At 58.1% G+C, this 15114-nt stretch overlaps 1 protein-coding gene across 15 annotated transcripts in view; it reads left to right on the forward strand.

Annotated features, from left to right (window-relative positions):
- Positions 1 to 11228, forward strand: part of EXD3 (exonuclease 3'-5' domain containing 3) — a 297604-nt gene extending 286376 nt beyond the window's left edge. For 10 of the 15 annotated variants that reach the window (XM_035564656.2, XM_035564661.2, XM_050714595.1 and 7 more), the window contains 2 exons: positions 1784 to 1877; positions 10675 to 11177. In XM_035564656.2, coding sequence (XP_035420549.1) covers positions 1784 to 1877; positions 10675 to 10988 — 408 coding nt within the window. In that variant the 3' untranslated portion in view covers positions 10989 to 11177. Of the gene's footprint in view, positions 1 to 1783; positions 1878 to 10674 lie in introns of all 15 variants that reach the window. The other 5 variants (XM_035564655.2, XM_035564672.2, XM_035564660.2 and 2 more) reach the window with 3 other exon arrangements.
- Positions 11229 to 15114: the final 3886 nt, after the last annotated feature.

The raw sequence follows: 15114 nt of genomic DNA on the forward strand, positions 1-15114 counted from the left end.
TTTCTGCTTTCCTGGGGTTTCACACAGTTTCACTTCCTCTGGGTACATGGCTTTTAATGTGACAGCCCAGAGGGCGCCTGGTTTCGGCATGGAGCCGGGCAGGCTGGGGCCACATGCTGCTCCAGGACAGGGGTCCTTGGGGTGCATCAGCATCTGCTGCTCTCCCAGAGTGAGTGAGAAAAAGCAGGACTGGGGAGCAGGAGAAGGGTGCAAGCATCTGAACCACATTAGAAAAAGCAGGAGATGCCTGATGCTTACAGTCATGAAAATGAGGGGAGTTTTGCAAAATTCGCTTTTGGGAGTGATGCAGAGGCTCCCAAGTCACTTGGGTGATTTCGAAACAGCACCACATCCGTCTCCATGTGTCTTGGCCATGCTGCTGCTCTGCCAGGCTGGAGCAGGGGTTCAGGCTTTGAGCACCAAGCAGCATAACACACAGGCAGGCTGGCCTGCTGCCTTCAGCCCGTCCAGGCACCCCCCTCTCCTCCTCCTCTCCATCCCCAGCAGGGCCCAGGGGGCTGCAAATGCTTTCCTCTGCCGGGCAAGGAGAGTGCTGGGGCCACGCTGTTGCCGTGGAGGCAGCAGGGAAGGGGCAGAAGCTCTGCTGAGCTGAGGCCATGCAGGGCTGGGAGGACGCAGCTGGGATATGTGGCCCCCACGGCACAGCTGCAGCGGGGCTGTGCCTGCCTCAGGCTCTGCCTTCAAGGACCAGAGCCTGGCATCTTTTTGTAGCCCAGGCTGGAGACTGAGTGTTGGTTTAGCAGGTGCTGCGGAGGCTGCAGGTAGAAATCCCTCCTCCTGCTGCGGGGCAGAGCTGCCGGGACATCGTGGAGAGCTCATTTTCAAACAAATCACCCTTACTGAGGCAGTGTGTGGGAAGCAGGGGCATCTTTGCACCTCCCCGTGACCCTAGCGCTGTTCCAGCCAACACACCACAAACACGCAGAGCTGCCGAGGGCCCGCGCTGGTGCCCGCTCAGGCAGTGGAAAGTTTTTCTGGTTTCAACAGGCTTTGGAGCAAACCCCCAGGCAGGGAACTTGTTCTGGTTGGTGAAGTTATGCACCTGTCTCACTGCTTTCCTTGCGTGCAGTATGCCCAAAATGCTCCGCAAGCAAAAAACAGCCCCTTAAAACAAATAGCAAACAAAAGGTGTTGCAGCACATCCCAGCAATCATCCTGCTGGTTTCCACTGCCTTAAAATGCTCTCAGGGAGGGTAAGGGGAGGCCGGGCACATCTGGCTGCCAGCTGTACCCCGAGCTCTGCCCGAGAAGCCTGGCGGGGACAACCCTGGCCGGATGGTTGGAGCCTCCCAAGGTAAACCAGGAGTCAGGCGGCACATGGGCCTGGCTGTGGCCACAGCCCAGGTGGGCGAACAGGGCAAGCTGAGACCTCGGCACGTCTCGGGGTCTGCAGCCATCCTCCAAAGCTTTAGTGAGATGCGAGAGAACAAGTTATGAACCCGCAGCCCAGCCTTTGGGTGTCTGCTTGATGTTTCAAGGCAAACCTCAGTTTCTGGTGTTTTCAGGCATCATGTAGGACAGGGGTGGCTTTGCCCTGCTTAAAGATACGGAACCTCTGGGATGGAGGATTTGTGGCTTGTACACCCCAAAGCTTTTGTCCACTTCCATTGTGCCACCCCCACTCAGTGGGACAGGCTGTGCCTCAGTTTCCCCATGCATGTGAGTGGGGGTGCCCAGTGATGGGGCTGTGTGCTGGAGGCAGTTTCCTGCTCTGTAGATGTCCTGGCCACCATCTCACCACCTCCCCTCCCTCTTTTCCCAGGTGTGCAACTGCAACAAGTACCTGAAGGTCCCAAAGGAGAGGATGAGGCAGCTGGTGGAGGGCAGCAAGCGCTCAGCGGGGGACGGCGGCACAAGTACGAGTGCGGGCAGCGGGGGCTGGGTGGGGCGGTCAGAGACCAGGGTCCTGCAGCCGGCCCAGGGCTGCGCACACCCACCCGGGCTGGGTCCCTCCGATAGGGAATGGGGACCCCAGCACCAGGCTGCGGCCGGGTACAGATGTGGACCTGCTGAGCTCTCCCAGGCTCCTCCTTGGCCATGCTCATGCACGTCCAAGCACAGACATTGCCCCCCGGCAACCCCTGCAGAAAAGCTGCATTGCCTGGCAAGAGCACGGCTGGGTTTTGCATGGGAAGGTGTGGGGTGGGTGAGATGCCAGTGGTGGCTCAAGTGTCAGCCTGAGGCCATCGCTGCCTGACTTGGGAAACACGGCTGGGGCTGCAAAATGCCTCCATGCTGTCAGTGGTTGCTGATGTGCAACACAGTGCCTTTCTCACCTTCACAGAAGCTGTTAAACTAGGTCAGGCTGCAGGCAGAATGAGTTCAGTGCAGCTGCTGGCATGGGGAGCGTGGTTTGGTGGCATGATGCATGCTTGAGAAACGTGTGCTCACCCCACTGCACCCCTCGAGCCTGGCTCTGCTGCCAAGCCTTGCACTGCCCGGCAGCGTGCCTCGGTTTTCCCATCTTCTCAAGCTGGGCAAGGCACGGGCCGCTGTGTGCTCCTGGGCGGCTGCAGCTTTGCCAGGGGCAACACACGTGGCTCAGAGGATGAGGGACGTGGCGACTTTTTGCACGGCGCCGGCAGCCTGGGAGCGCTGCACTACCCGAAAGGCTAGGGCATCCTCTCCATGGTTTCTCTGGTGAGGGCACTCGCTGTTTGTGTGTACCCAGGGACCAGCCAGGCCTGTTCAGCCAGTTCTGGAGTATGGGAAATAGCAATGCCGTGGTTTGCATTCAGCCGTGTGAGCGTTTTCCCCATCCCCCTTCAGGAGGGGTTGATGGCACTGGGGGGGGGGGCTCACACAGCATCTCTGCTCCTCCACACCACCTCTGTGGGCCCCCCCTCACTGCTCCAGCCTTTACACCGTGTCTGCAAGACCCCCACACCCCCCTGTGCCATGCAGCCTCTCATGGTTCCCCTGCTGAAGAGGGATGGGGTCAGCGGGGACCCCGTGCTGCTGCACTAGGCAGGAGCACCATGCCAGGCATAACCACGCCAAGGAGAATCCTTCACCACAGAGCAGTCAGTGGCAAAGAAAACACCACAGTGTCCTTGGGGGGTTGCTCTTTTGCTGCACTGGAGATGCAAAACAAAAGCTGATTCACCTGGGCTGTGTCTGTGCCCGGGAGCAGCCAGGTGGGCACAAAGTGTGGATCTCACCGAGCCTAGAGCGGGGACCCCATGGAACTGCCAGGGGGTTCCCTGTGTCTTGCCACACTGGGATTTCTGTTTCTGTTCAGACTCTGCTTGGGGGCTGCTGGATTGAGAGCATCAGCATGAACTGAAGTAGGCTGTCCCCAGAATGGCCCACTTTGTATCAAGTTTTGTGGAAGAGAAGCAGAGAAAGGATGTGATGATGATGTGTCACTGTCAGGCAGGTGGTGGGGACAGTGGCAGCAGTGGGACAGGCCAGACAGCAAGAGTTCACGAGAAGAACAACAATCGTTTTCCAATCTCCATTGCATTTTCCATCTGGTGGGAGTGGGTGGAGGGGAACTGCTCTGCCCGTGGCTGGCCCAGTGCGCCCCCAGGCTCAGCTCTAGCCTGGGCCTCATCAGCTCAGATTTATCCCCTGGGACTGTGGGCAGATGCTTGTCCAGCACCCCAAGCCTTGGCAAGAAACCTTGCACCTAGGTTGTAGGGAACCTTCTCCCTGACACAGCCATATTTTCCCTGCATAAGAGCTTTGATGGAAGTGCTGGAAACTGTTTCAAGCCCAGACAGCTTTGCCCAGTGATGCCTTTTTCCCAATGGGGTGCCCAGAACGGCTTTTTTTTGGGGGGGGGGACAGGCTGTGTGCCTGGAGCAGGCTGAGGATGGGGGAGCAAGAGGTGACGGTGCTATAGGTCCCCACGTGGCACAGGCAAGATGTGATGTGGCTGGAGGCTGTTGGCAGCATGTGGGCTCCTGAATGACCCAGGTGGATGGGATGTGTCCCAGGCTCTCGTCCAGCCAAGGGAAGCTTCTTGCTTAGTCAGTGTGGTATAACTGGCTGGCACAGCGCCCCGGCACTTGGGGATACTCTGCCAGATGAAATCTGGTCCCTGGGAAAGGCAAGGACGTAGCCCTCTAGAGCAGGTTAGGATTTGACAAACAGAATAGGCTTCTTTCATCATAAAATTGCCCCATTCCATCTGACATATTCTGTAAAACACAGAAACAACCATTACTGCTTTGCTTGGAGCTGTGCTGCTAACTAGGTGTGCCAGTCTCCTCGGGTGCTTGTGTGCTGCCACGTGTCACTGCTGCATGAGGGAAGAGCTGATAGCAACTGGATGCTCTACCAGGAAAAATCACATAATGAGCCAACTCCGCAGCATTGTCTTTGTACAGCCTCTGGCCAATTTCTGCTTAAAAACCCTCTCCAACTCACCCACATGCAGATTGGAGCAGTCTGACCCCACCAGCCCTTGCTGCCTTGGGAAGCCCTCGCTCCTGCTGCATGCGATGCTGGTTGCTGGACGTGTCCTCACTGCCACTCCAGGCTGGAGAGAAGCAGAGGAGCAGAGGAGGGGGTTTGAGCACCCTGAAGCAGCATCCTGGAGAGCCAAAAGCATGGCAGGTCTGGTGCTCAACACCTGCACCACCCCTCTTCTCCTCAAGCCATGCAGCCTGCAGGTGCAGGAGGATATGTGCAGCCCTATGTGCTTCTGGAGGAGCAGCTGTGGATTCCCCGTGCAGTGGGGCAGGATGGCATGGGGTTGGTGGGGCTCCAAGCAGATGGGCTGGGGCATCTGCTTTGTCCCCCCCACCCTGGAGCCATAACTCAGGGTTTCCTCCCCAGCCCTCAGCTCCAGCGGGGGCTGTGTGGGGTGTGCAGGCAGGCAGAGGAAGAGCTGCAAGACTGCAGTGAGCAGGGAAGGAGCACAGCAGCTCCCAGCTGGGACTGAGCCAGCACAGTGCCGCACCTGGATGTCGGTGGGCATGGGCTGGCCAGATCCCTTTCCTCAGCCTGGTGCTCCGATGCACCACAGGACACTTTGTGTCTAAAGCCTTGAGGATGGACATGCTTTTTTATGCTCTGCTTCCCTGATCTGCAACATTTGGCTTTGCATCAGGCCAGTCTGACTGGCACATGGGAAGGCATGCAGTCCCCGTGCTCTGCTGTCCCACAACGACTCTCACACTCGTGGAGAATCCCATGCATCCCTGCTGCCTCGTCCATAGCACCAAAACTGGCGTGTGGGGGCGGCCAACACACCTTGCATGTGTCCAGCTGCTCTGCAGTTTTGGGCAGGGAAGGACACCAGTCTTTAAGGGCCTGCACCCATGGGCTGGGGGGCTTCCCAGCTCAGACCAAGCAACCAGGAGCTCATCCCCCAGTGTGCAGTGGGGTGTTGGAGTCTTCCTCGCTTCTACCTACAGATGGGGCAGGGATGGGGCTGCAGAGCTGCCACACAGGGTTGGGAGCAGAGGCTGCGGTGGGGACATATGCTGGGGCCACGCAAAGCTTTGCTCCTGCCTGGCCACCAGCTTTGGAGTGCAGAACTGGTGGGGTTTGTTCCCATGGTGGCATGCAGAGATTACAGCAACTGAAGGTGCCCCTTGCCTTGAGCTCATCCTCCCACCACTGCCCTGGGAACGTCTCAAGAACATGGCCAGGCCTCTGCAGCCCAGGTTGCACAATCCCAAGTCCTTTGTCCTTTGCTTATCTGACTTAGTGAGGAGGAAAAGATAACCAGGCATCTTCAGCGCCCTGCAATCGAGTGTGTTTCTCAGGCTCGTAACTCCTCTTATCGGGTTCAATCTCTTACCACGGCGAGGTTTCCCATGCACCTTTGTACTCCAAGAATGCTCCCAGGTCTGCTTTCAGACTTGTGCAAAGTCTTTACAGCGTGCGCTTTCTCCAAAACACCTAATCCTTAATTGCCTAATTATGGACGAGTCTCCCGTGTGTGTGCACGATGACAGCTGGGTGCGGCTGTGGGGCTGTGGGAAGGGTTCAGCTTGCACAAGCACTGCCGGAGCCCCAAGTCTCTTGGGCTGGGGCAGGAGGCTGTGGTGAGGGATCTGCCTGGGTGACACAAAAGGACCCAGGCTGGAAACAGGTCCTGGGGGCAGGATACGGTGTAGGAACAAGCAGCCGGGGGGGAGGGGGAGAGGGCATTACCCATTGGTGCTCTGGACACACCAGGTTATGGGGGGGCATTACCCATTGGTGCTCTGGGCACACCAGGTTATGGGGGGGCATTACCCATTGGTGCTCTGACGCTCAAGCCCTGAGGGTTCCCAGGGCACCCACAGAGGGGGACAGGTTGTTTGCAGCCAAACCAGGGCTACGTGGTCTGAGAAAGGGAAACGGGCACAGCTTCACACTGGGTTTGATCCTGCTCCATCGCAGCTTCCCAGGCCCTCCTGTGCCCCCATCTCGCAGTGGGGGGAAGAGGGGGTGTCTCAGTGCAGACTAGGCCGCAGGGACTGCAGGGCACCAGTGCCACTGTCATGGTGGGCTTGGAATACAACCCCACAGCCCTGGGGGCCTCTCTGTTTGGGGGTGTGCACGTGCCCCATCCCGTGCCCCCATCCCTCCCAGTGGGTTCAGAGTCCCTGGGCTGTGGGCAGGACCTCTCAGCAGGGCACGCAGCCCTTTTCTCGGGACTCTGGAACAAGACCACCCCTCCTCCACTGCAGCACCTGAGCCTGAGGCCACAGGGCCCCTGCACGCCGTGCCCAACCTGGGGCAACCCGCTGGCTCTGCATCCCCCTGGGTGAAGCTGCCACTGATTTTAGGGCACCAGCACCCACGCTGTGCCCCAAGGCACAAGACATGGCCTTGCAGTGGGTCTGATAGAGGGGGGTCTCTCACAGGCCAGTGCGCTCATGCCACCACCTCCATCCTGGGGCCCTGGAGCCCATGGCAGTGGCTGGGGCAGGCGGCAGGGTTCCTGCAGGGGCGATGAGCACATCTCTGGGCTGCAGGGAGCTGGCTCCCACTGCTGAGGGCGGCCTTGCTCAGCCAGGTGGAACTGATGCAGAAATCAGCAGAACTGGGGTCCTGCAGCATCCTTGCTCCCCCAGGCACAGCAATGTTCTCTGGGAGGATTTCTCAGGTGAGGTTTTGTTGTGGGGAGGCTACAGCTGTGCTTTGTGCTATTATTATTGGGTCATAAAGTCACAGAACCATAGAAAATCCCAAGTTGGAAGGGACCCACAAGGATCATCAAGTCCAACCCCTGGCTCCACACAGGACCACACAAAAAAATCAGACAATGTGTCTGAACGTTGTCCAAATGCTTCTTGAACTTCGTAAGGCTCAGTGCCATGCCCACGCCCCTGGGCAGCCTGTACAGTGCCCAACCACCTCTGGGTGCAGAACCTCTCCCTAACACCCAGCCTGACCCTCCCCTGTCCCAGCTCCATGCTGTTCCCTCGGGTCCTCTCGCTGTCCCCAGAGAGCAGAGCTCAGCGCCTGCCCCTCCGCTCCCCTCGGGAGGGAGCCGCAGGCCGCCATGAGGCCTCCCCTCGGCCTGCTCTGCTCTGGGCTGAACAAACCGAGGGCCCTCAGCCTCTCCTCGCACGCCTTCCCCTCCAGACCCTTCACCATCCCTGTAGCCCTTGGAGGCTCTCTAAGAGGCTGGTGTCCTTCTTTTGTGGCACCCCAAGCTGCACACAGTGCCTGAGGTGAAGCTGCAGCAGCACAGAGCAGAGCGAGACAAGCTCTGTCCCCCTGGCAGGCCATGCTGCGCCTCAGGGAGGGCACCAACTCCCATGCCTCAGCATGGGGCAGGCAGGAGCCAGAGCAAGTCTGATGCGGCAGAAGGCAGCTCACAGGGAGGGCAGGCAGGGCTCTGCAGGATGGTGGGATGCCTGCTCAGTGCTGAGCAGGGCCCCCAGGGTTGGGGACGGGGACAGGGACGATGTTCCGTAGCACTGACACTTTGTGGGTGCTCAGCCCCGTCCCCAGGGTGGGGGAGCTGCACATCTCTGGCCCCTGAGCTACGCACAGAGCCTGCCTGGCTCTGTCATCCCTGGGAGAGCAGGGCAAGAGGGGGAGAGGTGAGCGAGAGGCAAAAGAGCTTTTTATTTTCAAGATGTTTTATAATGAGATTATTAGTTCCCAAGAGGTGTTTCTAATTGATTTGGTAAGGAATTGCTTTCATTTCTCCTCTGCAGAGTTGCAGTGGGAATCTAGCCTTGGTGCAAACTGTCACAGATTTCATGAAACCATAGATCCAACCCGCCCCCAGCATGTTGGAAGGACACATCCATCCCCCTGGCCCCACGCACCCCCCACATGCCATTTGCTCCATCTCCGACGGACTCAGCCCCTGCTTGGGGCTTGGGGTACAGTGTTGGGGTGAGCTGCAGTGTGGCCCCACTGGAGCCACATTGCAGGGGGAGAAAGAACTCCCTCCTTCCAAAAATGTCCCTTTTTCCCAGGAAAACTTTTTTTTTCCAAGGATCTGCCCTTTTCACATCATGGTTTTCCTGGTGGACACTGCCTGGCCAGCACCCTGCGCCTGGTGCCCAGCAGCCCTTTCACTGCGGTGAGGGGAGCACAGGCATCTTCAAAAGCCCTGCAAAGAATTTGGTGGGAGGGAGAGAGGGGGTTTTACAAGCTCCCATTCAAAAATGGTTACTTTGAAGTGATGTAGCTTTTTCAACCCTTTGAAGCACTACAATTAGGAGGGGGGCTGGTGCAGGCATAAGGCAAAGCACTGGATGACTATCACGGCCTTTCTCTTTCCTGGGCTTTTAAGGGATGAACTTTTCCTCCCTGCCTGCCTCTTTCTCACAAGCCACCTACCAGGGGGGTGAGACTGGGGTGTCTGGGGAGCCGGAGGTCTAGCAGGGAAGGAGGGGTCTCTGATTTGCTTTGCCCGCTGGCAAGAGCCGGGGGGATGCTGCTGCAGGCAGCAGCAGGGTGGATGGATGGAGCATGCCCAAAGGGAGTGCAGATTGCCAAGGGCATTGAGGCTGACTGTGCCCTCACGCTGGTGGGGCTGAGGTGCTGCAAGGTTGGGAGGGGGCATCCATGGTGTGGGAAGGTTTTCATGCAGCATCAGTGCTGGCTGCCGTCACTATCACTGCAATTATGGTTGGATCCATCCCATTGGGGTCCTGGAGGCCAATACAGTTTTGGTGCTTAAGAACAGAACAGGCACCATGAATAGAACAGACAAAAAGAGTATATTTTTGTCTGCATGTTATGAACTGAGACTGAAGGAAAGCAAGTGCCTGGCCCAGAGTTATCCAGGGCGACTGGTCCACGTGCTTGGGGCACATCCCATGGCTCGGCCTTCCCAGAGAGACGGTCCCTGTGTGGCCCGGCTGAGGGCTCCCGTGCCATCAGGACACATGGGCTAGGGGGAGGCAGGGATGGGATGAGAGCTGGGCTCCCTCCCCAGCCTCCCACTGGTGGACTCTGTCTTGGAGAAGCCCCCAGGAATGGGGATCCCCCCACACACACTGTCCTCACTCCAGGCAACTCGAGGATCTTAGAACAGCCAGATGTTTCACCAGACGTGAAAATTTGTAGAAAATGAGAAACTGTTTTTTTTGGCTTTTTGTGTTTTCAGGGAGAACTGTATAGGGTGGCTCTGATGGGACAGGGTGACCATTAGAGGGTAGCCCTTTAGCCTTGCTTTCTCCCACCAAAATTCCTGGTGTGCTGGGATGCAGGGACAAGCCAGCCATGACCACTGGTGCCCCCTCCAGCGTGGCTGGCCCCCAACAAAGTCATCTCTGATCTTCAAAAGCGGCAGGTTGGAAGCCCCAGAGATGTGGCTGGAGAGCTGCAAGATGCCTTTTGTTGTCTTAATTGATGCTGGGCAGGACGAATCCCCCCTGCCAAAATGAGTCATCCCAGAGCAGTGAGTGCAGCCCGCCCCGTGTCCCCGGCTGCCAGGCATCCTGATGGATGGGAGTCAGCTCAGCCCTCGCTTCCGCCGCCCGGATCCAGTGACCCGCCATGCCCCGGCTGCGGGGACGCGAGCGGTGAGAGCCTTCACCCAGCTGCCAAAAACGCTGTGGGTTTTGTGGCACTTTGGTTGCGATGGCAGCAATCCACCGGCTCGGCAGGAACACAGTCAGGGCATGCAGGGACAGCACATGGGACACGTCCCCACACAGTGCCCCGCAGTGACCCTGCCTGGGGGGCCGGGGTGGTGCAGTGGAAGGGGATGTCACACGTACCCCAGTGCCCAGTGCATCCAGGCAGAGCAGGAGAGCTTATGGGGGTCATGAGCAGCGCTGGCAGCTGTTAATGGTGTGTTTTTAACCATAACAGCAGTAAGGGCCTCTTTGCCATTTGCATGCCCAGCAATGCAGCCGCCTTGTGGGGGGACAGCCCGTCTCAGAGAGCAGCATTGCCTGACATGCATCAGGGAGGCAAAACCACTGCACCCCGTACAGCTACACGGTCACTGGTGCAGTTCCCCAGCCTGGAATAGCTCCCACACCAGGGCTGGTCCCCAGCAGCAGCAGGACGTGGTGGAGGAGCTGCTGGGAACAGGAGGCTGCACTGGTGCCATGCTCAGGGCAGGCAGTCTGGTGCTGGTGATTACCTCCCGAATTCATGGGGTGCTCTTCCCCAGGGTGCAGCCCTGAGGGGATAGCAGCTCCTCAGTGGGGGTTGTTCCCGTGGCTGAGCACAGACCTCGCTCGTCACACTGGTGGATGATTGTTTATCTGCTATCTCCTGTCCCTGCAGGCTGCTCCACACCGTGCGAGGAGAAGTCCAGCCGGACCTGTGATGCTGCCCAGCCCACTGAGACCGCACAGGGCGAGTGGCTAGAAGGGACAGATCCATGTGGGGCAGCTGTGGGGCTGGAGGAGGGCACGACCCTGCAGGTCGCTGCCATCCCCCCTGGGGTGCTGGACAAAGCTGAGCTCACTGACTTCTACTGCTGCACCCGCTGTGGGAAGGTGTTCTGGGAAGGGTCCCATTTTGGACGTGTTGTCTCACAGTTTAAGGATGTTCTTGTTACCACGGGGGATGAGCAGAGCATCTACACGCTGAGCTGAGGGGGACATGGGGCGCAGGACAGCTTGGCAGTGGAACAGGGACCGTGGGGATACACTCCCCAGATACCCTGAGCAGGTTTGCATGGAGTGGGCTTTGGTTTGGGGGGGTGAGGCTGGAAGGTGGGCTCACGCTTTGGGGTCCACGGTGGAGGGGTCTGTCATATTTGCAGTGACGGAGTGATGGTTTTGATGGTTTGCAACATGGACTCCATGACAGCATTAAATCAGAAGCATCTGGGGAAGGGATGTTCTGCTTTATTTCTGCCTCCCTCTAGGCTGGGCATGGCAAGAGGGTGGCTGAGCTCTCCAAAATGCCACCTGGGTGCTGCTGACCCTGTGGCACCCATTGGTCCCCAACACCCTTACGCCAGTGAGGTGTGTCCCCATCCAGCTGAGCCCCACGCGGCTCTCCATGGGGAGGTCGATGGAGGGGGTCCAGGACCCTGCTCTGTGCCTCCCTGTCGGGTGCTGGGAGCCAGGAGCAGCATCCCTAACAGCAGCACATTGAGAAAGCTTCTCCGGTGCCCAGCACACTCCCCAGGCTGTGGGACTGCATGGCTCTGCATGATGCCACCATCTGTCCCCAGCCTCCCTCTTGCCCTGGCCCCATCACCCGGGGCTCTCCAAGCTGTTCCACGGACACACTGGGTGGGCACAGGCTGGGGGTGCTGAGCAACTCTGGGCAGCCACCAAAAACCCCTGTGGGTACACCAAGATGCCCTCTGGCACCTGCATCACCCTACACCCCAGCAGAGCAGGATGGCTCCAGAGGGAGCTCCTGTGGGTGCCAAGACACCTGGCCAGCTCTGTCAGCCCCGGGGAGCTCCATCAAGCAGCCCCGGTGCCCAGGGCTCTGCGTGACATGCACAGGAGTGGCAGTGCAGCCTGTGGTCCCTCCATCACCAGGAGCTGGGTCTGCCAGCAGGACCACCCGGTGTCCAGAGGAGGCTGCAGGGGTCAGTGGAGGGGACAGGCTCCCAGGTCGCAGCAGCAGTGGGGTGAGGAGCCTTGACAGCTTGGTCCTGCAACTCTGGGTGCTGCTGGCTGGCGTCTCCCGGCCCATGGACAGGCTAAGTGCACTCCACCCAGTAACAGAGGAGCATTTGCAACATTCCTCCCCTAATCCCAGTTAACTACCAGGCACTGATGTTATTGCTAACAGGGCCCGAGGGGCTCTTGGTTTAAGTGTGACATTTACAGACCGGTGAAATGCCTGCCCAGGCAGCTTACTCTGAAATGTTGACTTGCTTTCCCTCTCTGAGTGCTCGTGGCCATGCGGTGGGGAGGGCTCCTTCTCCGCAGGGACATTTCACCCAACGCTTCTTGATCCCCACCTGAGCCCTGTGGCAAAGGGGCCCAAGGCAGCTCCCTCTTGCCTCACGAAGAACACTTCTTCCACTTCATTCACCCCTCTTTCCATGAGCTCCTGCTGTGACATTAGCACAGGCGCCCATCATCCCTTCTTGGCAGTCCCTGCTGCACAGCTGGAGCCGGACATGCCACCCCAGTGAGCTCCTGCCACCACAGCTCAGCATCAGCATCAGGAGCTTCCCCCGGCTGCTGACATTTCCATTCCCATCCCCTTTGCATTGCCATGATGCAGCTGTTTTGCCCCAGTCCCAATCAGAAGACAGCAGAGGGGAGTGGGGCTGCCATGGTGCTGCCCACCAGGGCTCCCTGACCAAACCCATCCCGTTTTAGCAAAAGCTCCCCTCCCAGCCACCCCATCGCCTCCTTCCCTGAAGCGTGCCGCTCTGCAGCTGCTGGTGGCTCCTCCTGTACCGCACCAGGCAGGTCGGCTGCTGGACGCTGGCACAAGCGACCCTCCCCACACGTGCATCGACGCCTCCAGCCATGCGGTGCGTTGGGGATTATTTCTCCTGTGGGATTAAGATGCCTTGTCCTCAGTCATCATCATTTATCCATTGATTCTTTCCGTTTCCCCACTCAGTTGTCTACATATTTTGCATAACCTAAAGGAATTGTGTTTCATTTCCTGGTTTTCCAGCCCTGAGCTCTCTCTAGGTGGTAGTGCATTTTTCTTAATTCCCTCTTTATCTGGAATTGGAATTTCATCTTCCCTTTTACCCCAAGGTCATTTTTGCCTGTTTCTGATACAAGTTTGGGACCAGGCAGTGGCAGCCACAAAGAAGCTGTTCTGTTATACTGACATCTTTAATGGGCACTCCTGGCCTGGTGCACTGGCAACTGTTTGCAGGGCTTCTAGTGCTGGAAAATCAGTTAGTGGAGGGACCAAACATGCACTCGTGGGTGATGATACAGTGAGCTGGAGATAAATAACATGTTTTTACATGGCCTGGGCCAGTCCCCATCATTGGGACACAATGAACTTGTCCTGGGCCTTCAGGATGAGCTCCAGTATTGAATACCCTGTCAGCACAGGGCTTTGTGCACTAGGAAATGATCATCTACCACTTGTGGAAGGTCTGAGTGGTTTTGTTATTGTGCCAATGACACCACCAACACCCCCCCCCAGGCATCACCCCCCTCCCTGCAGATGACATTACCTAGGATAAGAGGTTTTCCTCCTGTATGTTGCTGGCAGATGGTTAAAAAATGTCTGTCGCCTATTCCCAAAGACAGTATTCAAAGTGTGTTCACTCTGAGCAGTTGAGGTCCCTCCAACCTGAGTTGTCCCTGGTGCTGTGGCAGGACTGTGGCCTTGCCTGGACAGGGACACGCACAGACAGAGGTGCTCTCAGTGTGCCAGCTGCACTCCCAGCAGCATGGACCATCATCCATGTCCTCTCATCCTCCTTTGCCTCCAGCTCTGAAGCACTGGCTCTTGATCAGACCTTTCCCTCTCCATCCCTCTCCCATAGGCAGGAAGGAGACCTGGGAAAGATGCAAACAGGGTCACTGCTGAGGCACCCCCAGCACCCACCTGGGTCATCCCTGATCCACGTCCACCCCCTCGAGGATGTCCTGCTGCTCTCAGCCTTGGGCTGCTGTGCTGGCAGCTTCAGCCTGATGGAGCTGAACAGTTGAGCTGTTTTGGGGTTTCTCCATTTGTCCCTGTGGGTCCAGGAGTTCTATTTGATGCCCGGAAGTGGCGTAGCACTGATCATATCCTTATGCTCACCCGCTTGTGATGCCAGTACCCTTGATGCTCTGCAAAACAGTCATCAGCTTGGCAACACGAGCCACCTCCTCCATGAATGCTCCTAGCTCATGCCTTGCCATGTCCTTCTGGGCAACCAGACCCCGCAGCTCCTCTGGAGGTGTGGGGACTCTGTGGAGAGTCCTCAGAGCAGAGGGAGGACAAAGCTTGTGCTTCACCCACAAGCCAACAGCGTCTCTGTGCAGACTCGCACGTGTCAGCATCCTGCCACAGTTCAAGGAGGCTCTTGGGGTTTGCTCCACGAGGGCAGAAAGTGGGAACGGAATAGAGCAAGACTGTCCCCAGTCTCAGTGGTGAGCAACACATCTACCCCCTCATGGGTGATTGTGTAATGATGTGAACCCCACCAGACCCAGGTAGGGGGAAATTTCTGAGTCATATGAGCACCTGAGTCATCCCATCCCCAGACGGCAGTGAGGAGGCTGGAGCTGCAGCCCTGAGCCCTGAGCCTGACGAGTTATGTTTTCAGACAGATTGTGGGCATTTCGGTGCTTTGTTTACTGGGTTTTTCTGAGCCGTGGCTTCAAGCCTGTCTACCTGACCTTTGCACTGAAGACAGCTGGCTGGAGGGACAGCAGAGCAGCTGACCCTGTCCCTAGCCGTGGAGATGGCTCCTGGCCACACAGCTCTCTGGAAGGGGCCCCTCTGGTCCTTGGGGACCTCACAGGCGGTGCCCCTCTGGTCCCTGGGGACAGCAGGGTTGCCTCCTGGCCACCTCTAGGAGTTCATCTCCCCGATGCCTCCCTGAATTTGGGGGCTTTGGCAGATCAGCCTCAGCTGCTGGCAGTCAGCTGCCCTCGGTCAGGTTCACCACAGCAGGACCTGGTTTTGGCCAGGAGCAGCCCAGGGCAGTCTTTGCATGTGGGCATGGCACAAAATGACTCCCATGGGTCTGCTCCAGCTCAGCACTGCAGGGGATGCGAGGCAGTGGCTGAGACCCAGGTATACCCATGTGTGCTCAGCCACAGCACCTCTCCCTTCTGC

This window comes from Cygnus atratus, chromosome 19, assembly GCF_013377495.2.
Source record: "Cygnus atratus isolate AKBS03 ecotype Queensland, Australia chromosome 19, CAtr_DNAZoo_HiC_assembly, whole genome shotgun sequence".
NCBI classification, from domain to species: Eukaryota; Metazoa; Chordata; class Aves; order Anseriformes; family Anatidae; genus Cygnus; species Cygnus atratus.